Source organism: Thamnophis sirtalis, unplaced genomic scaffold, assembly GCF_051295495.1.
Source record: "Thamnophis sirtalis isolate CommonGarterSnake01/CBP01778 unplaced genomic scaffold, rThaSir2_p1.2 scaffold_9, whole genome shotgun sequence".
NCBI classification, from domain to species: domain Eukaryota; kingdom Metazoa; phylum Chordata; class Lepidosauria; order Squamata; family Natricidae; genus Thamnophis; species Thamnophis sirtalis.
In genome coordinates this window covers 82750242-82775493 of record NW_028261389.1, presented here as the reverse complement: position 1 = coordinate 82775493, position 25252 = coordinate 82750242, and the positions used below count along the sequence as shown (strand labels likewise).

Genomic DNA, 25252 nt, shown 5'->3' with positions numbered 1-25252 from the left:
CTGAAATTACTCTGGTTTGCCAATATCTTTTAACTCAACACATTGTCTGGTCAAGGCCAAGAAAAGAGAAATAACAACTTTCCCACACAGCCTTTTTTCCCCTCTTTCTTTTTCCTCCCCTCCCAAGTCTGCTACCCACCCCATTTATAGCAATAGCAATAGCAGTAGACTTATATACCGCTTCATAGGCCTTTCAGGCCTCTCTAAGCGGCTTACAGAGAGTCAGCATATTGCCCCCAACAGCAATCCGGATCCTCATTTTACCCACCTCGGAAGGATGGAAGGCTGAGTCAACCCTGAGCCGGTGAGATTTGAACCGCTGACCTGCTGATCTAGCAGTAGCCTGCAGTGCTGCATTTAACCACTGCGCCACCTTGGCTCTTTGTGCCACCTGTGTCAATTTGACCCCTTTTTGGCATTTCTGTTAAAAGGAGAATTTGTGCAGTATATTTCTGTGTATGAAAAGGATTTTTGGGTACAAACGGGTTTTATAGGAAGTATATGAAACTGATGGATTATTTTTCATAAATAGGGTCCTTTATTTGATAGATAATTATAATCAGTAATTATTAATTCAATTAGTTCCACCTCTTTTGGTCTGAGCAATTCCCAGTTTGAAATGTGGCAAACTGGAAAATCTCCAAAACTAGTTTTACACAGAATTAGCAATTTTTGGCAGACAAGATAGTCAAGCTGGGCATTGCATTCACATTTAAATCTCTGCCTATCATTTATCTTAATCAACACTTCCTTTGGGGAAAGCAGCTGTCTCTGGTTCAAGATCATCTTCTTTCAGAGTAAAAAAAAGGAGGGGGGGGATATTATCCCCTCCAGGCTGTCTGTCTGGTCACAGTGGAATGGACAAACAGCATGCGGTTAGGATGTAGGGGATGTTATTATGAAAACAGTTTCCCTCTTTACATGCTCTTGTCTCAGAAAGAAAGAAAAAACTCCTTTAGCCATAGACCTGCTCCATGAAGATGCTCTTATAAATAACCGTCTGGTTCCACTCAGGATTCAAGCTTTTCTGTACGTATTTTGTCTTTCTCTTGTTCTCAACGCTGAAGTGAAACAAAGGAACAGAGTGTAATATTACTTTCATGGGTCTCCTATTGTTCCAATTTATAAACAGTTTTAACACATCTGATGATTAAACTTTCAGGCTCCTATAGTCAAATGACCTCAGATGGCATTTAATTTCATTGTACGAGGTGCAATGAAAATAAAGTCAACTACAACTACAACTAGAGCTATTTCAGCATAAATGATAATCTTCTATTGAGCATTTGTTTTAATTACATTTTAGGATTATGCACATTTTGCAGATCATTATTGCTTTCATGAATATCCCCTCTGAACTCATTTTAAAGCTAAGTCATCCTTCTCATACGGAAAATAATACAGTAATTTCTAATAAGTCAGCTCGGTTATAAAAAACATTGGTTTCTTTAGGCAGATTAATTTTTGCAGAGAAATACAGAAGTGATCAATGAGATACAGCAGGTGAGCAAAGAGCTAAATCTGAATGTGCTCCGTAAGTAGTGTCACTTCAATATAGTGTATATGTTATGTGAGGGACCTTTGAAAGCATGCAGTATAAAGACATTTTTAATGCACTTGGAGCATTTTCGCAGGATCCCAAAACAGCTGTCTTAGTTTCTGAGGTTGATGGATCAAGGACACTTTATTTATCAAGTGATTTACTAAGATCTATCTAAATACATAAAAAAGGGGGCAATTAAAATTGAGCTCTATTTGGATACTAACTCATCTAACAAGAATCCCATAAACCCCAAAGAAACTGATATAAAATGGAAAACTACAATTTATGCATAAAAATGATTTTTCAGTACAGTATTTGCATTTGCTAGCAAGCAATTCATGTTAGAGAAGCAGAACAATTTTTTTTCTTCTTCCTGATGTTTTCTCACAAGTTCAGGGCCTGCTTTTGCCAGGTAGATTGTGTTGATCCTTCGGTTGTGTCTTTTCGCCCAAGCCTGACTTTGTAGGCTGAGAGAAAGTATGAGTTACCCAGCGTCATCCAGCCTCTTTTCAGGCTTTAGGTGGGACTAGAACTCACCATCTCCTAGTTCCTAGTCTGGTGCCTTACCGGACACAGCCTCTCAGAATAATTATCAATTGACAGTGCATTATCATTTCTGCTGATAATCCTGAAATGGTAGCGTAAGATGCTGCTGCGTCAATTTGTTGCCTATTATAAATTTTTCACCTCTGGCCATCAGTAACGAGATCAGCCATTCTTGGGGGCAAATGCAGTTTTCTTTCCTGCTTTATAAATCACTGGAATTCTGGGCAGGTGAGTGAGTATACACAATATGGATGTTTTCACGCACAGAGCATCAGTTAAAGAATAACGGTCTCTACCTTGCATTCTGGACAACCATGACTTGGCTGCAAACCCGGTGAAGAAACAAGGCATCGAAGAGCAATAGAAAGGGATACAGGAAGCAAAAGTTTAGGAATACAAAGAGATAAAACATGATGCCAGCCATGTATCAAAAGAGGCTCAAAATTGAGGAAAGAAGAAATGTTACACAGACTGGGCACATCATAATAGAATCCCCCACACACACACACACACTGAAAGCCCCCCACTCACCCATAACAGCATTAGCAGTTTAGGTCTATAAGATCTCAATCATAGATAAATACTATAATATCAAAGTGCAAAATTATGATTCACGAATTCATCTTTTCTTTGAAGATTTTATTTCTGGTTTGGAACAAACTATCATATCTGAGAATGAGAAACTGATAGCTGATCAGAATGCTGAATTGTAGCTTGATCCTGGTTTAACTCATCTATGGCTAAAACAAATTCCAATGTCCCATTGTCAGAGAGAAACTTGCAGTTTTTTCCACACTGGGAACAGATTTGATTTGAACTTTTCTCTCCTACAGGAAGGACAGGAAAGAACCTAGCTTGAAGCATCCTTATGAGGTCTCAGGGTCTCGTAACAGCCCACCTCATCAGGTCGAATATATTGTGTCATCTGGCAGAAAATGTACAGAGGAGAGAATTCCTTACGTTAATTCTCTTCATTAATTGTAATGCAACCTGTGGCTGACCTTGGGGGTGGAGGAAAAGAGGGGCTACTTAGGAAACAATCTGACAACCAAACTCCCTGGGAAAATCATTCAGTAGGCCTCCCTTGAAGCTGGAAAAGCTGATTTCGTGGTCAGGAAAGGAGTCTCTAAAAATAGAAAAACTGAGAATTGTTGCATTGGTGAAAATTTCCTTCCACTCACCCTCTTCCCGGTAGAAGGTAAACTTTGACAAAAGGGTCAGAATAACCATTGTTGTCCCGGGGAGCAAGATTTCTTGCTTGAAGGACATGAATAATCAAATTGCCAAGTTGTTTGTCATAGTTGATTTGAAGCTAAAGAGAATATTAATTCATGTTAGTTGTTTCTGAACTACTTCTGAACATAAAGTCATTTTAAAATCATGTGCTTACAACTTTCTGCCCCACTATGCCCTGATAGCTGGCATAACTGATGAAAATTCTGAGCTTCCTTTAAAGTGTCTCAGAGGAAACTCACTTCAACCAAGTGAGCTCTAAAAAGAAAGAAAAATGGAAACACGTATATAAGCCAAGTACTGGAGTGCAAGGGGTCCCCAACCCTCCCATCCATCAATCAGTCCCAGTCCGCGGCCTGTTGGGAACTGGGCTGTGCAAGCGGAGAGCGAGTGTGCAAAGCTCCGTTGGTGTGCACAAAACCGTCCCCTCCTCCCCCTGCAGCCGCTGCCTGTCGGTGGAGTCAGAAAAGTTGGGGGGGGGGCTGGCATACGGTATTTGAGTTAATTCTGGGGATGGGGGGAGGTTGACTGAGTGCTGCCACCTGCTGGGCACAAAGGGTGAAGTCTCTCTCAAGTCGGGCTCAACTCCAGAAGATGGCGGTGCCAACAGAAGTGATTCCCAAGACTTATTTTTAGTTCCCAGCCTGGCTGTCCATCTGAATATTAACCAGCTTTACCAATACAGAGAGGTGGCAACAGCAATTATAGACAGTGGATCACGAAATGCTTTGCATAATTAAAAAGTCAGCCCTAATAAGAATGTTCCTGTTTGCTGTCCACTGTCCTTGCTATTCCAGAGGGCCGTTCGGCCTGAGTCTACTGAGAAAACGGAGCCAGCTCCTGTGGTGCAAAGAGCCCCTTCTTCCATCCTGGCTCCGTTCTAAGAGTTTGAATCCAGAAACCTGCTCCCTAGTCACTAGGACGATAAAGGCCCTAAAGGCTGGGTGGCATCCAGTGAGGATTTTTTAAGACTTTGCCCTTCATCACATGCAGTATTAATTGATATTCATTTATAAACTGTATGAATACGTGCTGAGCTTTATTATACCCTTATGGAGCTGAGTTGGGGCAGGAACAACAGTCCCCTGGGAAGGAATGAGACAGAATTAAGTAGGTATTTCTTTTGATCCCAGGCATGAAAAATACCAGAATACCTATTACAGGCACAGGAATAGAATCTGGTCAACAGTGAAGCAGCCTTCTGCAATATCCTCCTCTTCCTCTTCCTCCTCTTCCGTCTAAACACATCCTATTTCCCTGGTTCGGGACACACACACACACCCAAACAAAGGTGCAACAAAAAGCATCTTTTACTGAATAACCCAATTAATGTATCAAACATCCAAACTGTTCTATCACTGCATTGTTACCTTATCCCAAAGTACAAACCACAAACATTAACTTCATCCTTTTTGACAACAAAGGTAAATGGTAAATAACTTAATGTGCAGCCATTACCTGGATTTCTCCAGTTATGGGATGGGGACTCCCCTTTGAGACTTCAGCAGGCTGTCATTTAAAAACAAATAAACCAGCACCGGTTGTTATTTGTCTCTCTTTACAACTGGATTAGAATTATCACAGCATTCTTAAATTTATACAGTTAAGGTTAATGAGTCATTCATTTGGTGGCTGAAAAATTCAGAGCTGAAATGAAACTTTGTAAAAAGGTGATATCTCCTGCAGTAATTCTGATTTTAATAACTTGTCTCAAAGGTGACTTATTTATTAAGAATTCCAGATTGATATATGCCGTAATTTATTTTATAAAAAGAACCTATAAACTTCAGAATCTCTGTGATCAGAGTACAATATTAAATTAGTGTTTCTCCCTACACAAATACACCCAAGGCTTGGGCCTGGGTAAACAGAGTGACTTACACTTTACTTATTTATTCAGTGTATATATGCTATCTTGTTTTCCCAGAGTTCAAAGCGGTTCACATGGGACTCCCCCTTTATCTTACCCCCACCACCCCCACCCAGGGTCAACTGTTGTGTGTTTGTGTGTGGAGAAGGCCTGTGACCACAGTAAGAGGAGGTCTCCAAAGCCATCACTTAGAGGAATGAGTCCTCCTAATGCTTCTTCCTCCCCACCTGGCTGACCATGCAGAAGGCGAAAGAGCCTCTCACCCCACCCTCCATTCCTCCCCAGGGCGAAGTGCCTCCCTACCTTGCCGCTGTGCCGTTTCTTGCTCACCGAAGGGGAGCCAGGCTGCCCAGGGCTGGGCACGGAGCTGGAGGTGGCCGACGCTGTCCCCGAGTGCCCGTGGGACCCCTTCTCCACGGCTGAAGAGGCCATCAGAGGAGCCTGCTGCAGAGAAACCTTTTGCAGCTCTGCAGCCAGTTGCTTGGGATCGACTCCTGGAGATTTCGTTTTATCCACTGCAAGCACCAGAATTCACAGTCAGCTCTGCATACAACAACACGATCCTATCTACCTACAGTTTGCTCAGTTTTTACAATAGGAGGAAACAAACTGGAAAATTTCCAGAAAAAAAATCCAGAATATTAAATCAAATAAATATTGGAATTTCACGCTTTGGGTTCCAGATAAACTGTCTCTGGGAAGATAGGAACCAAGCTGGGACGCCTGGATCAACCCATCTGGGGAGAAAAGATGGAACTTTCCTGCACCAAATTACTTCCACTTGAAACCTTTTGTACTTCTTTAAGAAAAGGAAAAATGGCGCATCTCGGGCTCTCCGGCCCTTTCCTCTGCACTTGCTACAAACCCAAAAGCTACAGGTTGTGTAAGGGCAGCCAAAGGATCCTTCCCACCTCAGTTTGCCACCCATGTTAGATGCTGTCATTTACCCGTCTTTCCCGGCTCAAGCAATTCCATAGGTTGGGAATTCTCACCACCTGGCAGCATGCTGACATTCCTGAAAGGAGGAACAAGAAACCTAAGACAAAAAGAACCCTCTCCGGACCCCCAATGATCATCATCGGATAGATAAATGAGATGAAGCAGCTGCAGAACGAGCTACCTTAAGTAGCTCTGGGATACTTCATGGTCTGAGAAGGATGACCCTGAGGGTAGATTTATGAATGGAAGAAATGTAGTTTACCCGACATACATACACCTGTGCGTATGTGTTAAACTCCTCCACCCCAGGAGTCTGAATCAGAGTGCTTTACAATCACCTATCTTTGAACCATATTCTTGTACTTGTAGATCTAGTAGATTTTCACAAGTTTGTTGAAGAATTTATGAATTCACTGAATCCAGAACTCCTTTTATCTAAGTGTAATGCAAGATAAGAACATTTTTGCAATAAAGAATATGCTGTGAACCCATTTAGTTTCAATGTTGCCAAAGAATTCCCCTCCCCCCCGAAATGGTGGTTGATTATTATGTAATTCAAAATGAGTCAATGCGTTCTCTGATATTAATATTGTTTTGACACTTCTGCCTCAAGTAGGATGCAAAGTTTCTAGCCCAGGTTCATTAATTCCATTCCTTTTTATATCAGTTTGCTATAAGGAACAAGGAACGATTCCTTTAATACTTAAAATTACATTCATTTTCTTTTCATATCAAATATTACAAAGTGCAGTTTGCAACTTAACAACTGTGAATCAAGAAACCAGGAGAAGCCAAAAAATAATGGAAACAGCTGAAGAAAAACTCACAGTCTTACACATATTTCAGCTTCCCCACTCTGCAGGCCGATGATGCTCTGGACCTCTTCGTAGCTCTTGCCCGTCAGAGGAAATCCGTTCCACTCCAGCACCTGCATGCCTAGGAAAGTGGGCACGAGGCAAGTTCTGGGATCAGCACCACGGACTCTGGAAAGCTACCCGAAGCAAAGTCCCTCAGCTATGATGTGAAGCATAAATGCAACTGGCGTCTGATGTGATAGGATCAAAATCTTTTCACTGCACATGAGTCATGCTAATTTTAAATTCTGCTTACCTTGTTACCTTGTTTCCAAACTTCATGGAAAATTTCTGTCTCACAAATAAACTGAATGAAGAGGGAAAGGGGAAAAGGAAATTGAGGGAGGAATGTGGCATCCAGGAGTCATGGGGACCAACATGGACTTTTCTGTGGCAGGAAAACGCTAAATGGAGGCAGAGGCTCATACTGGAATGTGGGTGCAAGTTTCATGATATTAAAAGTCAGTACAGCCAAATGAATATTTCCCACATAATTTTTCTTTCTTGCCATTATTCCGTACCTACACTGATCTCTTTTCATCAGGACCAGCTGTCTAAACAGGGTAGACTTCTATTCCACAGGGAGTAAACCAAACGTTTCTTGAATTCTGTCAGGACTAAAATTCCTGTTCTGGCCGAATGTGAGGAGATGAAGGGAAGCCACATCACACGTGCCTGCCTCTTCCAACCTAAATTCTTCCCAATGTTATCACCCAAAACCAGAAGCATACCATGCCTTGCGGTAAGACTGACTCTAGTTTTTATACAGGTAGTACAGGTAGTAGAATAAAAGATATTACTATACCTTAGTACAGGAATTGGAAGTATATGAGATGGAAAAGGATGTTCTAGTAAGGTAAAGGAGTTTGTATACTGAGGAAGTAATTGGACTGAAAAAACCTACCGTGCTATAATACGGATTCCATAATATGTATTTAATGTGACGCCCTAAACTGGCCTCACTAATCAGTCAAATATGCAAAATGATGAGCCCAAACCTGTTAGCCCTTCGTAAGACCTTGGAGGCCTGGTTTTGTGTCCAGCCTGGAAAATAATACTGGTGAAGATTGCAAGATGTCTACAGTTTCTCCAAGGTCTCGCTGTTTCTTAATTTTCCTCAAAATTGAACAAAGGACAAGGAAACGAGCCCTCCTAGAGTTGATCCTAACCAAGAAGAAAAACTGACTGAAGAAATAAAAGCATGGAGAACAATTGGCCACGTCCTCTTAGGGTTCCAGAGGTTACAGAATAAGAAACTGAAGCATAGACACACAGACACACACAGACACACACACAAGGAGAGCTGATTTCAATAACTTTAGAGATGTACTTGGTGAGACGTCATAGAAATCCCGAGGTCCAATGGAAGACAAGGTTGGGAACTTAAAAATAACTTAAGTCAGGAACTATAGCTGACCTAACCTTAAGATCACTTTACCCTGGTGGAGACATGGCTGAAATGTGTCTTAACTAGCAGCTGTTTAAATCTTCATGAAAAAGACAGAATTCTTGAGCTGCTTTCACTTACACAAACAATATACTGTTTAACCGGTCATATATTTCTTTTGAAAACCTGGTTAGTGAATAAATAAAACACTGTGAAACATTCATAATAGCGAGTGGCAGATATTGCTTAGAGAAGAAGGCTAATGATGGTTCAGCATTTCGGAGCAGACTACAGGAGCCCAAATATAAGATGACCAGAGCAGGAGTGGCGGCTTAGTGCGGGGATCCAGGAAAGGGTTCCCATCCCACCACACCTGAGAGAATGTTTTAATGTTTTACGTGAAGTAAGTAGGATTTCTCGGAGAGATACTTCACATTCTAAACGGTTCATGGCTCAATAAAGACAGATCTGGCTGTCATGGATTTGTTTCTTTTAGATCCAACGTTCCCAGCGGTGGCCTAGGAAACACGAGGGTTTAGTAACAGTGGTGCAGGATGTCTCTGATAGGCATACCAAAATGAATGTCATGGTGGACACATCTACTTATTAAGAATTTATTTCAGTTTACCATTTTTAATTATTTAAGAAAATTATGGATTAAATATATATAAAACGTTAGATGTCAGAAGAGGCCATTGGCCTGGAAAGATATCTACAAGCATTCTGATATCTGAGACCCCAAGAAAATGTTATTGCTGGCCTAGAAATGACGAGAGCTGAATTCCAGTCCTTCCTTAGGCATAAAAAACAGATGGGAGATTTTGGGCCAGCCACTCTCTGTCTCTCAGCCCAACCCACCTCAAAGGGTGGAAGTTGTAGGGAAATACAAGGCAGGAGTATTATATGTACTTGCTGGCTTGAGTTCACCAAATGTATATTTCAAAAGACAGGATTATAACAACAACAACATCAACATCAAACATCCACATCTGTCCATTCCAGGTCCTTGGAAAGGTCTTGATAGTTTGCCAAAAATGCCAAATCCAGTCTGAACACCTGGATGATTGTATACCCAACCATAATATAACAATAATAGCTAATTTTCCCAGAGACTCCAAAGGTCTCTAAAAGAGCTTGGCTCCCTTGAAAAAAAAAATGACTTGCCATGATTTTCTTATCTTTATTTGGGGAACTTCCCCAGCAGACTCTGTTTTTGCTGCTTGACCTATTTCTTTCCACTTACTCATCAGATCTTCCTTTCTGTTGAGGATAATCCCTCTTTCCACATGCAGACGGATCAGTACAATGAAGGCAAAGAACTGATCACTGTACCTTCCATAAGTTTCCCTGCTTGCTCAGCATTTCCACCCGGTAGGATCCTTGCAATGTAAGCACCAATTTCTCCATTGGTTCCAGGAATTTCTTTTCCACCTACAACTCGAATCCCAAGTCCATTGCCTGCATTTAAAAGAGAAAGCACACGGTAATTGTTAAAATATAAGAATAAAAACAGTAATATAATTAATAAGAAAGCTTCAGGTTTGTTTGTTTTGTTGCTGTAGTTGTTCAATTCTATATTTTTTTTCATTTGGAAATATTATTTTTGTTCCCAGCCAGATAATATAACTTGAGTTCTAGCAAAAGGGATAGGAAAGAAATGTCAATTTTGTTTTTATCATGTGATTAAATCAATCAATCAAAAGACTTGATTTTACAAAGGGAACTGAACAAGAGAAGAGTGGAATAAACTCTGTGAATGGATGCTTGCATATCCTGTAAACGCAAAAGAAATGAAGAGGCAACTCTGCTAGAATAACTGGTGAGACAGGAAGAATGAAAAACGTTTCTCTCTGCAAATCTAAGAAAAGCAAACATGTATATAGCAAATTAGGGAAATAAGTTAGTTTCCATTTAATGCTGATGCCACAGTGGTGATAGGCAAGCGGAATGATTACTTCTTCACAGGAATGCAAATTTAGCATGATATATTTGTGGCCTGAGATTAAAGCAATACATGAAAAGGCAGTCCAATAATTGTTCTGCCAGGAAACCTCGAATGGGCATCAACGCAGCCTCTCTTTTCACAAGAAAGAAAGAAAATGTTCCAGAACACCACAGGCTGATCACACCTGCTCCAGCGCTGGCTGCCAGTGGAGGCAGCCGGGACAAGGAGCTCCAGCCCCAAAGACAATAATTCGGACATTCTGTTCCTTAACGCCTCGGACTCCGGAAAACATCCAGGCCGAGTGGATGTTCTATTCTTGGGGAACAAGAGGCTAATTTTAGTAAGAACCAGCAAAGGGGCTGTTTGCTGTTTCCATTTTGGGGGTGGGGACATTTTCCATTTGCCACTGTTGTCTTCCTACAGGTGTTGTGTGTGGGAGAGGCACCCTAGCAAGGCCATTGAGTGTTCTGGCGAATGGCTGAATAATATGTTCATGTACAGAGATAGATTTATGGGAAAGTTCTTTAGCATAAAGGCTACCAATACCTGGAATTTGACTATGCTAGAAGAATTATGGTTGTGACCTTGCTTGGGGTCTTGCTAAGAGACACGTTTCAAGAAATGAGAAAAGTATTCCTGACATCAATGATTAGAGTCAAGAAATGTGTGACTTTTCTTTTGAGAAAATAAAATAAAATCCTACTAATAAAATGACTCAGCACATTTTTCTGTGGAATAGATATTATGATAATATTCTAAATTACGATGGGAATCTCGTTCTGAACCATCCCAGGTCTGTCCTGCCTTAGATTTACATTGGCCAGAGCAGAACTGGGGACGTACGTACGTGGTGTGGGGGCCCTCTGGGAGGTGGAACCCAACCAAATCCAGAGTCGGTTTCATGTGAGATGGGTGGCCATACAAATATGATCAATCAATCAATAAACATCATATGAAGGGGTTTCAATTTCCCTTCAGCTTGCTTACATCCAGAGATCCAAGGAAAACAATCTGCTTAAAGATTCAAGAAAAAGCAAAGCTACCAAAACATAAATCAAAACAGAATAAAACTACAGCAAACACTTTGTATATTGTTTTATATTCACACAACCCAAAATATGGGCATAATCCTCATTCCTCAAACACTACTGCTTTGCTGCTTTCTAAAAATGTAATTTATGGGAAAAGTTTTTCCCTTTGAAGCAGAACAAACAATAACACAGCACAGCAAAAAAAACAAACACCACATACACACACACACAAAAAAAAAACAAATCCAGAACAAAACACGGAAACCTGGCAAAACTCTGACGTGCATGTCGTACATCTATCCTGGGTCTTTAACCGCTACATCAAACTGGCTCTCTTCTCCAGCATTTCTGAGCATAAACTTTCAATCAAAAAGAAGGAAACAGATACGGAATGTCACAAAACGTTCTTCATAAGAAGCGTGGGATAGAAATCATTAGACATAACTGAACTATAATCAGAAACTTTTTATGGACTGCTTTTTCAGTAGCTCCTGTCTTCATTTAGTGACAGCAATCTATGCCTTAAATCAGAAGTTGGAGAGAAAGACAGAGAGAGATAGAAAGACAGAGGCAGAGAGGGAGGGAGCTTTTGTGAAGATCTCTGGTTCTGCTGTCTTACTTAGACGTTTTGTCTAATGCTGTTCTGTCATACAGTGTCCTGTGCCTGATCTATTGTTGCCATTCCTCTGCCCCTTTTGCCAGACTGAGGGCTTGCAACGAAAGTCAAAGATAAACAGAACTTTGGCTATAATATTGAATTGGAAAAGTGGGAAACATTTTGGGGGATGAACTTAAAAACGACTATGTCTGTGGCATACAAAGAGAACCAGTATATTTACAGATGGCATGTGCTGCCTGCAAGGCTAGCAAAAATACCACCAACAGTATCCCCAAAATGCTGGAAGTGTGAAAAAGCACATGGAACATACTATCACACGTGGTGGACATCTAAAGCGGCCAAAAAACATTGGAAAAAAGTTAAAAATTGGCTGGAATCCATTTCAGGAAACCAAAGACATTCCTATTAGGCATAACGATGACTAAATATAAAAAAGGAGGCCCTATATCTAATCCTACATATAATTACAGCGGCTAGGATTGCATTTGCCCAGAGATGGAAGGACAGGACGATACCAAATGAAGATGAAATAGTAAGAAAGATTCTAGACTGTGCTGAGATGGACAAGTTAACTAAAAAAATTCAAGGAAAGGAAGAGACAGAATATTATCTAGTATGGGGAAAATGGTACAGGTGGTTGGAGAAAAGAAACAAAGATTAATGATAAGAACCCAAGATAGATTAAAGTTACAAACCAAGGAAAAAAGTTACACAAGCCAATGAGGGCTTGAAAGTTTGCTTGATGTATATAGCCGAAATACAGATAGATAAGTAAAAGATAATGAAACAAGAGGGTTAAAAATGGTGAAATCCAATGGAAGTGTATTAGGAGGGGAAATATTGTATATAAAAATGTACTGATTCAAAACTGCTACAAGGAGGCACATGGAGTTCCAGTGTGCTGTATAAATGTAGTCTGTGTCTTTGTTATTGTGTCTATGTGTTTAAAATATTTTTTTTTAAGTCAAAGATAAAAAACACTCCTTTCAACATCCTGTAAAAACAAAGTTTTTCCCTTGAAAATGTTTCACTTCTCATCTAAGAAGGGGTGACATGAAGCAGTCTTGTAAGGTTTGGGGGCTATCAGAGAGAGGGGGGAGTCAACCAATTCTCCAAAGAACCAGAAGGCAGGACAAGAAGCAGTGGATGAAAACTAATCAAGGAGAGAAGCAACCTAGAACTAAGGAGAAACTGCTTAACAGTGAGGTCAATTAATCAGTGGAATGGAAATGGCCTTCAGAGGTTGTGGGAGGCTTTTAAGGAGAGACTGAAGAGCCATTTGCCTGAAATGCAAATGCAGGTTCTCCTGCTTGAGCAGGGGGTTGGACGAGAAGACCTCCATGGTCCCTTCCAAACACTGTTATTCTGTTGTTGCTTAAACAAGTGCTAACTGCAAGCTAACAGGCTCCGTTCTGGGACCATAATTAGCTGATTAGAACCCCAGGCACTGCCTGGAACCGACCAGGCATTAATCAGTTTCCCACTGAGAAGTTTTGATGTCAGGCTGATGAAATATGAAATGTGCACATTGATAGTTTATTTTTAAATTATCTTCATATTTGCAAATGGACACCAAATGTGGTAGCTGCTAAATGAGAACCAGCTGCATTATATCTTTGACAGAACTTGTCTTCTTTTTCAGGAGGCAGCGTTTAATAAGCATGGCAGAATTTCAACCCTTCTCAGAAACGAGTAATTCCTCGTCCGTAGGCAACTCTGCCACCCGGTCCACACTCCGTGTCCTGCTCTGAGGGAATCCACGGAGCCCGGCAGTCTGGCTGACTTTACCTGAAACCGAATGATCCTTTGGGTCGCTCAAGAGTTTCAGCCTTGCGTGAGGGAAGGTGTACTGGATGGGCTTCCCAACAATCTAGGGAATACAAAATGAAAATGCGGATTAAGGATGAGGCATTTATCCCTTAGCTAAATAGTTACTTTGAATTAAAGCCTTAGTCTTGCAAACGCTGCGTCTGGAAAGACGCCCTGCCTCTCTTTAACACACGCAAGTACAACTATTTGCTTTTGCCATGGCACCCAGCACGGGAGCTAGCTAGTCCTCTGCAACTGTGCACAGTAATGTTGATCTCCGTTTCATGGTTTGAGCATCAGAAGCCAGTGAGCCCAGCTGGTGGCTTTGGCTCTTCCATGCTGGCCTTTCAGAGAAACAGGGAATAAGCCAGAGCATGCTGGGAAGTCAGGGGCCAGAACTCAGGGAGGAGCCACTCAGGGTTACATGGAATGAATTGCATAGTCAATGCAAAAGAAAAATTAATCAATATAAAATAAAATGCCATGAGCCACTGGAATGCCTACAGCAGCCTTTTCTGTAATTAGGCACACTGCTAACTCTGGTAACTTATATCCTGTCAGCCTCCTTTTTGGATTATTCTAATTTAACTTACATTAAATTAAATATTTTTGTGCCCTTGAAGATCACATAAGAATTTCAGTTGGCATGACATATAGCAGCCAAAATGGACAGTTTAAATATCGTCTTGTAATAATACTATCGTTTTGAAAGCTTCATTGGCCATCAATACATCTTCCAATGAAATCAAAATACTCCTGTAAAAAGCTAACTCCATATGAACATTATAGTCTGCTGCAAGTTGTTCAAAAAAATTGAGCGTATTAAATTCTGAAAAATACAAAGGAAACTAAAATTATGGCCATATGTTGGATCAGAATCTTTTGAGCGTTGGATGGCACACAAGTAATAACTTATTATGGTTGATTGCAAAGTCAGTCAGATGTTTAGAGAGGATTTGGCATTTTTGTTATTATTACTGTAGGGAAAGAGCCAGCAGAGCTGGGACAGGCAGAGTTCAACATGTCATCAGTTTAGAGTTGTTACATTGCCACAAACGGTCCAACCCCTCTTGAATTTTGTTGACCCTTATCTGGCGCAGATTTAGTAGTGAACTTTAGTTGATTGGATTCCTGTGTATAGACATAAGCAATAAATTCTTTTCGGATTGCAACTTGATGTATGGTCCTTATACTTTGTACTTGACAATTACTGTTTCAAGGATCAATAGGTTGTATTTTTGTAAAAAAAGGGCCTACTGAGCTGAATGTTAATTGGGACCAACTGTGGGAGAAGTTTGGAGTGGGGAATAATATTGATCAAGTTTGTTACAGTTCCCCTTTTACTTGTAGGGTGGATCTGAGATGCAGTAGCTGGATGGGAGACCACCATGTAATCCAAGGACAGAGTTTAGAGTAAAAAATAAACTTTCCGGCAGGTGTCAATGAACAAGTCACTACCCCAGATGGTCAGTTGATGTCCTCTTGAAGAAACCAATGGCTGAGTTCTCTTTGAGAAAAAAAAATACTTCCAATTTTCTGATCTCTTTATGGTCTTTGGATAAATTACTGATAAATTGCTTATTGGATGAAATCAAACCTTTGTTTGATTTCATCCAATCCAATTGTCTCCTGAAAGGCCCAAAAAGGCCTTTCAGGAGACAACTGAGAAATTTCTTTGCAATCTGAGCCGGAACAATTGTTCAGAGGGAGAGATCGAAGTGTATCTGTTGAACCTTCTGTCCTAAACAGCACATTCAAGAAAACGTTCAGGTCCATTTGCCTACCCTCCAGCCTCGGCCCCTTGGTTTCTCCTCAGACCAAGCCAAAGTGTGTTTTCCTCCCATCCTTTGTATGTCCAAATGACATTTCCAACACCCTAACTGTGTGATCTTTCTAGAGCTGTTTTTTACTTATTGTACATGTGGATTATTGAAGGGGAATTAGGTGCGTATGCTGGCGGAAAGAGGGGAATACGCTATTAATGTAGGAACTGCTGTGATTTGCAGTGATGCTTCCGAAGCTTTTTGGTTTTTTAAAGTTGGGCTGTACGCTTTGCAGAGAGGTCCCTGGATGCTCATGTTGGCTTGTATTTATTTATGCTTATTTGGGATCCTTGTTTGTTTTGCGGGTCTGGTAGCAGACACTGGCTTTGCTCGTTGGCTCTGCTGCTGCAGCTGAGGCAGAAAAACAGGGGAGTAAAAGCAACGATCTCCAACCAAACATTACTTGTTTTCCAGTTCGTGAATGTTGTAAAAAATCTAATGCACAAATATGTCACTTATGTAATCCGCCTGTTATTATCTGCTTACATAAGTAACCTTATAGCACAGGTCTCCCCTTCCACTTAATACAAGACGGCAGCCGAAGCAGCAGAGGGAGAAGAGAATTTGCCAAGCTTCCAAAGGCAAAACCTGCAGAAGGGCTGCCTTCCACTCACTGCTTAGGTCACGCGAGCCAGAAATGCTCCATTCGACCCTGGGGTGATTCCTATAAAAATGGGAATTTCCTAACTCTTGGCTTAGAGTACATTGGCCTGCCAAAAACAGTGCCGTTGTAGAGAGCTTTCATGAATGTTTTCATTTTTTGTGAAATAGGGCCTCATTCCTCACTTATCTAAACAAGAGGAAAGTCTTCCCTTTTCGTCACAACTACACATTGGAGAAAGCCAGGAAAGATATGGAGCACAAGACAAGGGTTTTTTTTTAACTGCCCAAAATTAAAACCACTGCATTGAAAGTCCTCTTGATAAAATGCTAATTCCAAATCAATATTTAGATATTTTATGTAATTTGTTGATGCTGCCCTCAAAAAGATCTTAAGACAGATTTTATTTTTTAATCTTACTTATGGGTTGTTGTAGCCCCCACAAAAACATTTGCTAAAAGAAAAATATGTGGTATATAAGCCTTGTTTGTAACAGAAACTAACCACGCAGAATGTGAATGTGTTCATATATAACAACTTCAATTGCCGTAGCACAGAATTTAGCTCCTTATCTTAACAGCTCAGTTGCCTCTTGGGATCAACTGAAGAGATTTATGATTAGTGGAGCATTCGGTTCCAAGCTCTAAGAAGGACCTCAGGGGCAATAGAAAATTAGATATGTGGCCGATTCAATCCCAGATCTTGTTTTGGGACTATTCCTGTATTTCCCCAACAATGCCAGTCCAGACACCCTAATGTATTCCTGCTTCTGATTAAAATGCTTGGGACAGATCTGCGTTGCAGATAAATCTAATTACTGGCATTATTATCCATTTATTTTGCCAGCGGTAGGGGAGAAGCATTTTAGGGTCCAATCTGGGCTGTTCACCAGGACCAGAGGCGTGGTCTTCTGAGCGTTGAGACTCGTGCTGGAGCCCAACCTCAGGGAACTTCTGTGACGGAAGAGAGAGGGGTTCCCTGAGGATGGGCTCCAGCATGAGTCCGAACGCTCAGAAGACCATGCCCCTGGTCCCAGTGACTGAGCCAGATCAGATCCAGCAACATTATTACCCTGGGACAGGTAGATTTGCATTTATTTGTGAGAACCCTTTCATTTTGGTCTTCTTAGTCAAAGAACTTGAGGTCAATGCTCTTAGGTGTGAGAACCATTAAGAAGAGCTGCAAAGGCCTATCATACTTTTTGTGAAATGACTGGAGAATGGAGTTTTCTTGAAACTGACTTTCTTAAGCAATATTCTTGACCGAAAAGAAATAGCCTTCTTACTTGGTCCTGATGCTGGCTCGGTGGTCTTGAGTGGGCTAACTTGTCTGGCAGCCTTCTGTCAAAAGCAGGCCCATTCTCCAGACGGGGCTCCCGGGGTTTGTCGAACCAATCTGTTTCCTCCCGACGCAGGTGGTAGGCTTTAAAAACCAAGGACACAGCATAGACTCTGAGTGGGAGACGTGGGAAGACTAACAATCTTGGATGCGCAGTCAACATGCACAGAGCAGCTCACACCTGGGCATGCATTGCAAGGCTAAAATAGCACACAAAAGATGAAGCAGACAAATGTAAATTAGGTGCAAACAATTAAGACTGTGTAGATATTAGAGAGTAGCTTAATCCCTTTGGCCTTTAGTTACTTAAATATTTAAACACTTCTGAATTGGTTTCTGTCGGCAGGTGGCTTCATAAACATGTGTATAAGTGCTTGGAGACTGTCCTTTACCTGCATTCCGATCATGGCCACTAATATCAGAATGTGGAATGTCCCAGTCGCATTCGACGTAGCTAGTGGCTGTGAAAGTAGATTGAGAATTGGATTCAGAGTTCAAGCAATGTTTACCTTCAGGGCTAATTTTATGGAAATGATGCATTTATGCCGACAATGGGATTGGAAGTATATTTTAACATATGTGTTTCCTGCTTTTAGCACATTGCCGACATTTATATAAATATTGGTGATCCACTGATTTTAAATCCTAGGACAACATACAAACAGATTCAACCAATCATTTCTACTTTCCTCTTTTTCCTATAATAATAACTCTACCTTTAATGAAATACTGTATGCTATGCAACGCCTAAACCATTATCCATCCCAGTGACGGCTGGTGGATTCTGGGAATTGAAACCCACCTATCTTAAAGTTGCCAAGGCTGAAAAACACTGATGGACAATGTGCTGTCCTGTTGTGCGGCAGTTGGTTAAGGGAGCCACGGTCCTTGAGTTATATGCAGGCCCCGAGATCACATCAACCAAATTTGGAGATAAAATGTTTTTGGTGTCACCGACATGAGAACCAGTTTGGTGCCGTGGCTGCAGTAGAAACCAGGAGGCTGTGAGTTCTAGACCCACTTTAGGCAGAGTTTGGGCCAGCCTCTCACAGCTGAACCTACCTCAAAGGGTTGTTGTTGAGGGAAAAATAGGAGAATGCAGGAGTATTCGAGCTGTTAGGATAAGAATATAATAACAAGATGATTTCTCAGGTGTTCAAATTGTTCTACTGTTTATTTCTGAAAACTTTCCAGACAGATATTTATTGCTGATATGGAATTCTTGAGGACAGATTCTGAGGGGGAGCCATACAGTTCAAAAAAATTAAACTATACAAATAACCAATCTTTCTATCTGCTTACATAGATTTAATTTAAAAAAAATACCAATTTGAAGACTAAATTTTAAAAGTGTAATTTACAGAAATATAATATATTCTTGATAATTCATCTACTTTTAATGTTATAAATGTTACTGCAGTTATAGACAAACATTAATAACAAAACCAAAACAAATTGTGGTAACAGGACATGTAATCATGGCTCAAGCTAAAAATCAAACAAATACTAAGATATTCAGAAACATAAGCAATATAGAAATAAACAGGAAAAAGCAGATTATTAAACACAACATTAACATTGCATGGTGTTGTACACACACACACACACATTAATGTTGTTTAATAATCTGCTTTTTCTTGTTCTCCTATTTGTATGTATGTATCACACACACAATCTCTCTATATACACATCTCCACACACACACATCGATGTATATACATTCATACATACACACACACACTCATAATACACACGCACACACATACACACACACGTACGCATGTGTTCACAGAATCACACGTTCAGTTGGAAAATGAAGAGATCTGCCTTCTTAACTAGAAGCATTTGTCATAATTGCCTCTGAAAGGGGGCTCAGTACTGACACCTACCTGGCTCTGGTGAAGTAGGCAAGTAATTCTTTTAGAAATAAGAAAACTGTAATTCACATCTCTATAACAACCACAGTAAAAGAAGACATGGATCAAATTTACAGGGTATAATTTACTGATTATTGAGAGCAAGCTAACAGACTCAAATTGCCAGGATTATCTTCCTTACTGCTCTTATAGACTGAGATAATAGCCTGCCATCCCTTTTAGTAATTTTCATAATAAGGCTAACATAAAAGCATCCACCATCAAGCATTGGCTTCCAGGAGTTCTGAGATTACAGAATTGGGCAAAAGAGCTTTTCTAAGTTGCAGCAATGAAATCAAAATTCATATCTCCTTTACCACATGACATACATACATACATACATACATACATACATACATACATACATACATACATATTTCAATAAAACAGGATCCCCATGTATTTCCCCCCCCCCCCAGTAAAAAGCTCGGCCTTTTTATGGCGTTGGTAATCCTTCTTTAGTTTACCGTAGTTATATTTATTGTAAACTAAGTCTTGGGCCTTGTAACAATCTTCACTGAGCAGCTGCATTCAGTTAAAGTGGATATATGCATAACACACAGTTGCCAGTGAAATATTATATGGTTCCTTTAAGATTTAGCGTCTATAGACAGAGATTTAAAAAAAAACCAATTTTTAACAAGTTGATCTGGCTCCTACAGAGTAAGTGAAATGGCATGTAGTCATGCAACCAAAATCTGCATTGATAGATGGGTAAAGTTTGCTGTTTGTATTCATTATTTTAAACGTCTAGTCTTCCAAAATGGAAAAGATTTTATTGGGTCAACAGAGAAAAACTGAAAACGACCAATCTACCTGCTGCCTAAGAAATTACAGATACAAGTTACATATCTGTATGTAAGTGATATCTTCAGTTCTTGACGTTTGACAAACCCCAACCAACTTGTGAGCTTCATTCGTAGTGAGGGGATTTCACACCCATTTGTTTCATCTTAAGTGAGAACTCCACTTTTGCACATCTTAAAACCGCTGCTGTAGTTTCTCATTCCACGTCTTTGCTAAACAGCTTTCTCACAGCAGTCGGGCCCACGTCCCCCACCCCTCTCAGCTCCCGGTCCAGCATGGTGACCTCCAAAGGGGGCCTGCAGAGCAAGGGGGGATGGGGGCTGATCCTCCACCCCCTGCTGAGGAAGAGGGAGCCCACTGCTTAGAGGGTGTTTTGTTCCTCCTGGGATCCAGCTCTACCTGCAACCATTGGCTGCCCATCAGCCCTCAGTAATCCAGGGACAGGTGGCGATAACGTATTACGGCAGGCAAGGCGGCACAGGAGCAAGGGAGGCTTGAAGCTCAGAGGTAGCAGTTAGATAAGGTAAGGGAGTCAATGGTGAAATTGTGTTTAATCAAGAGCTTGTGTTGATTAAGTTCTTACAATCAATAATGTGGTTTCTCATCCTTAACAATAGTGCCCTAAAGACCTCATCCATTAAACCAGTCCCGTGGGGGGGGAGGGGGACGACTTTCTGAACATACCAGGAAAGAGCAAAGAAAAATGTGCATGCAAACAAAAGCGACAAAATCCAAGTCTGCCAATGTACAGCGAGCTGAGAAGAACATGCCTGCACACTCCAGACATATTTGCATCTACAAAAATGTAGAGAGGTGTTTTTTTAAAAAGTCCCCCTACTTCCCAACAGATGTTGAAATCAGACACATGCATAAAATTAGGGTTTGTGCTGTGAAATGGGGAAGGCGGCCTGAAGTCTGGTTTACCTTCGCTATCTGACATGGCGTGCTGGAAGTCGTCCATGAAGAAGGCGATATCTCGGTCGTAGCCCCGAGCGCGTGACTCCTCCCTCATGTGCTGCTGGACTTCGGGCAGGGAATGGCTTGAGCCAAACTGATCCCTGGTGTCTGCAGATATGGGGGGCAGCGGCCCAGCGGCCGCTCTGGCCATCCCCATTGGCTGCCCCACTGGACTTAATGGACTTTCTTCTTCTGAGTTCTGTGCGACTATTGGAATCCGCCCTCGGCTTTGACTTATGGGTAGACTGGTAGGCTTAGTTCTTCCAGAAGGAGCTGCGTGGCTGAAGGAAACATCGAGGGGTTCGGCTTCCTGGGCTTTCAACCTTAAAGAAGAGCTGGAAGAGTCTCGTTTGAGCGACAGGTCGAGCCCGTAGACAGAGGACGGCCTGGAAGATGGTCTAGATCTGGTAGCGCCGGTGTAAGATTTGTCCACCTCATCCTGCAAAGCCGACCTCATGGAGACACTCAGCGCTGCGCCAAGGCTCGTTCCCAGGGAATGAGACAGAGTGGGAGCGATGTACTTCTGCTGGTCTGTAATGTTTTTCCGGAGGCCAAATGTTATGTCATCTTGGAGGAGTTTTGCTTTGGAGGTGATGCTCCCAACCGAAGAGGTGCTGGAAGCCAAATAAGTTGAATAATCAAGCTCGAGGTCTCTGCTTTCCTGAATGGGTGAGAATTTAGATAATTTGGGATCCATCAAAGCCTTTTTATGCTTGGATTGCTTCTGGTAAAGAAGGGCTGCTGGGAGCTGCTTAGCCGCCTGCTTTTCCAGAGTCAGCCTGCTGATGCTGTATTTCTCGGACTTGGGGAAATGCCTGTAGCTCGTATCTGCATGATAATAGTGGGAAAGGCCAGCCAAGTGATCCATACTTTCTGTGCCACTTCGGAACTCCTGCTTGATCTGATGCTTCAGAAGTTTCAGTTCATAGGGATCCTCCATTGTGTCTTCATCCGTCTTCATGTAGCTGTGCAGCCTGGAAGACGTTTGCAGGGACGAGAGGAAATCTGGGACCTCTTGCACTCTCCGGGCCTCAGTGGTCCGAAGGAGCCTATCGGCTTTGCTGAGATCCTTTTCGTGCAGCCCATAGGCGGAACTCAGGGTTGGCCCTTCTTTGGTGAGATCCCCCATATCATCCAGCAGCGCGTAACCGCGTGTGCTGTGGTGCTCAAGGTCTGCATAGAAGGAGTCGCCGGAGGTGCTGGAGATGGGGCTGCTGGCCAGGCTGCTCCTCTCGTCCAGTCCCAGCCTCAGATCTAAAGTGCTATACTTGCTGCCCAGATGAGCCACCGAGTAGGCGCTATCAGAGGACGCGGGCGCTATCATGAGAGACGGGTTACGGATGACATCATAGTTTGTTGTTATCTTGGGTTCCATGTATAATGAAGTTTGCCTTGCCTTTTGTGGGATCATCATCAACGGAGAGGAGAGCTGATAGGAAGGTTGTAATGTTGGTGGGGGTTGAGCCTGGGGAGGGAAGGACACGGGCACCACGGTTTGGGTCTGGTAGGGCGAAACCTGCTGTTGATATAAAGGCTGCTGCTGGTGGTAATGGGATTGCTGCGTGTAGGGTGTGGGTGCCTGAGTAGGAAGGGCAGGGGAAGAGTATTGGTACTGCGTGTAAGGACTCGTAGGGGTTGCAAACTGAGTTTCTGGTTGTGTCTGGGGGGGTATGAACTGATCGAATTCTGTTTGGGGTGCAGTCCTCGGTCTTTCCAGGCCATGCTGGGATTCTGCCCTGGCCGGCCGGGTGCTGCTGACTTCACTGTCGGACATATAATCGCGTTCCTCTGCTACCCCTTGCAAGTAGGCTCTCTCCCTCTTCTCTCTTTCCTTCAGCAGGGCTTCCTTGCGTCGGTTTATGCCCATTTCCAGATAGCGGAGTTTTGCGTCTATTTCTTTTTCTTCCTCGTCCAGCTCTGCTTGTTTTTTGCGAAGCTTAGCAGACTCTCGTTCTACCAAGTCTAGTTCTCTGTCTATATCCTGGAGGATTTTAGCTCTGGCCATTGTGTTGCTTCTGCATATCCTCCGGCGTGAAACTGATCCCACGGTGGAGAAGGCCGGTTGTGTCCCTACCGAAAGGTCCTCGGGAGGTGGGTTGGGTAGCGTTCTCTTGACCTTCTTCTGCAGTCCCGATGATGCTGCGGCCCCCGAAGTCTCTTTGGCCTGCTGCACACACAGAAACAGAGAAGATACATCGTTTTGGAAACGGATAGCACAACGTGTCACCCATCAGTATTTCAACGTACGTGATACAATTTACTGAGCTCTTATGGAGCTCACAGAATAAAATGTTTATCATTGTTCTAGACAGTTTTAAAAGTGAATCAATAAAATTCATAAAGAAGGGATCTATCAGTTTCTTTTGCCCATTGAGCAGAATGGGCCTGCCATGCCAGAGGCAATGTCTTTCTATGGGGAACTGGAGAGCCAGCACTATGGAAGGACTCTTTGGGGATTTATTGAACCATTTGCCTTGCCACCGCTGGGAACAAGAACGTGGATTAAGATACATGTGATGCTGCTGTGGGACAGCAGAATCAGTTCATGACCTGATCATCCACAATATTTTAGGCCTGCAGAAATCCTTGTCTTCTATTAGAACGTAAGACTGTTGTGCAAATTGAAGAGACTAGGGTGGCACAAAAAAGTGTGATTTTGCCTACTTTATTCAACTGCCAAAACATCATCAATGTCTACAAAAGTTTGAGCATATATACTAGAAGTGGAAGAACAGAGAGAAGATTAGCATTAGGCAATATCTGTGAAGAAACATTTCCCATGAGTGATAGGAACATGCCTTACCTACCTTCAATTTATACATTCTAGAAACTATACCTAATGGGAATCGTTAATTCTGGCTTGCATCTTTCATGCAATTCCCTTGGAAGGCAAGTAATGTTAAACAGAACACACAAAAAAGGAGAAAAACGCTAAGCCAAAATAATAGTTTAAAACAATTAAATGCCTGACATAAGAAAATGAAAATCGAGCTATAAGTAGTTTACCCCAATACCATTCGCTAAGACCAGACTACACTTTCTTGCTGCAAATCAGGTTGGCTTCTAATGGTCTTCATTCAGCAGACTTCACACCTTTGATTGTTTTTGGCTTTTAATAGTTCTTCATATGTATATTTTTATCCCTATTGTATTCTATTTTTAGTATTTATGATTTTTAAAAATGCACAAAAAATTTGGGATTAAAACCCCTTTTGGAGGTAGATTGAGGATTACGTTACAAAATTCTGAGAAGTACAGGGGGGGGAATGAATATGTTTAAAACTACATATTAGTTTGGAACAACTGAATCAAATTGATTTGTTTGAAATACAGAATGAATTTGGCCCATATTAGCTAAATAAATCAATAATTTCCCAGAAAATACCATCCAGTCACTCTGGATTTCTAAACGGACAAAAAAAAATCAAGCAATATTTATTGCTTTTGCCCTAGCTTGTTGCACATGCTGCCCCAATATATATATATATATTTAAATAAATAAACAAACAGCCAAACAAACAAACATTTTAAAAAATAGAGGAGTATTGGCTTTAGCACCTACCCACTCTACAACTTCCCTGAATATGAAAGATTGGAGACAGGGGGGAAAAATTGATGATCTCTTAAGGAGTGGGTGTGGATTCTCCTCTTTCAAGACCAAGGGGGATTTGAGACCCCACTCAAAGAAGCAGAAATCACTGCATGGATCCTATGACAGATCACCTCCCACGTGGCATTGATCAACCTGCCTCTAACTCATGGATGGCTGATCTTACAATCTGGAGCACCGTATCCCCTTCCATGGGAGGCACGGCTGGAAGCTCCCTCCAGAAATCCATGCTCCAGGCACCTCCACTGGAACTGTCCACAGAGCAGATCGGAGTGGCATTGCCTGCCAGATACCAAGGATACTCTTCACACAAGGACCTCCAAAATATTCCGCTGCTGATTATGGTGATTTTTAGCTCATAAGATGAACTCAGCTGGACCCGACTTAACATTCTTGGAGACGTAGAACACACAAAACCAACAAA

General features: G+C 41.8%; 1 protein-coding gene across 5 annotated transcripts in view; it reads right to left on the bottom strand.

Annotated features, from left to right (window-relative positions):
* Positions 1-25252, bottom strand: part of PCLO (piccolo presynaptic cytomatrix protein) — an 88325-nt gene that overhangs the window by 19531 nt on the left and 43542 nt on the right. For 3 of the 5 annotated variants that reach the window (XM_087722434.1, XM_087722430.1, XM_087722432.1), the window contains exons 7-18: positions 21186-23385; positions 17931-17999; positions 17486-17622; positions 13756-13837; positions 9705-9830; positions 6959-7067; positions 6140-6207; positions 5496-5707; positions 4781-4831; positions 3271-3401; positions 2386-2412; positions 968-1061 (exon numbers count right to left, since the gene is read on the bottom strand). In XM_087722434.1, the coding sequence (XP_087578560.1) occupies positions 968-1061; positions 2386-2412; positions 3271-3401; positions 4781-4831; positions 5496-5707; positions 6140-6207; positions 6959-7067; positions 9705-9830; positions 13756-13837; positions 17486-17622; positions 17931-17999; positions 21186-23385 (3306 nt within the window). Of the gene's footprint in view, positions 1-967; positions 1062-2385; positions 2413-3270; positions 3402-4780; positions 4832-5495; positions 5708-6139; positions 6208-6958; positions 7068-9704; positions 9831-13755; positions 13838-17485; positions 17623-17930; positions 18000-21185; positions 23386-25252 lie in introns of those variants that run through there. The other 2 variants (XM_087722431.1, XM_087722435.1) reach the window with 2 other exon arrangements.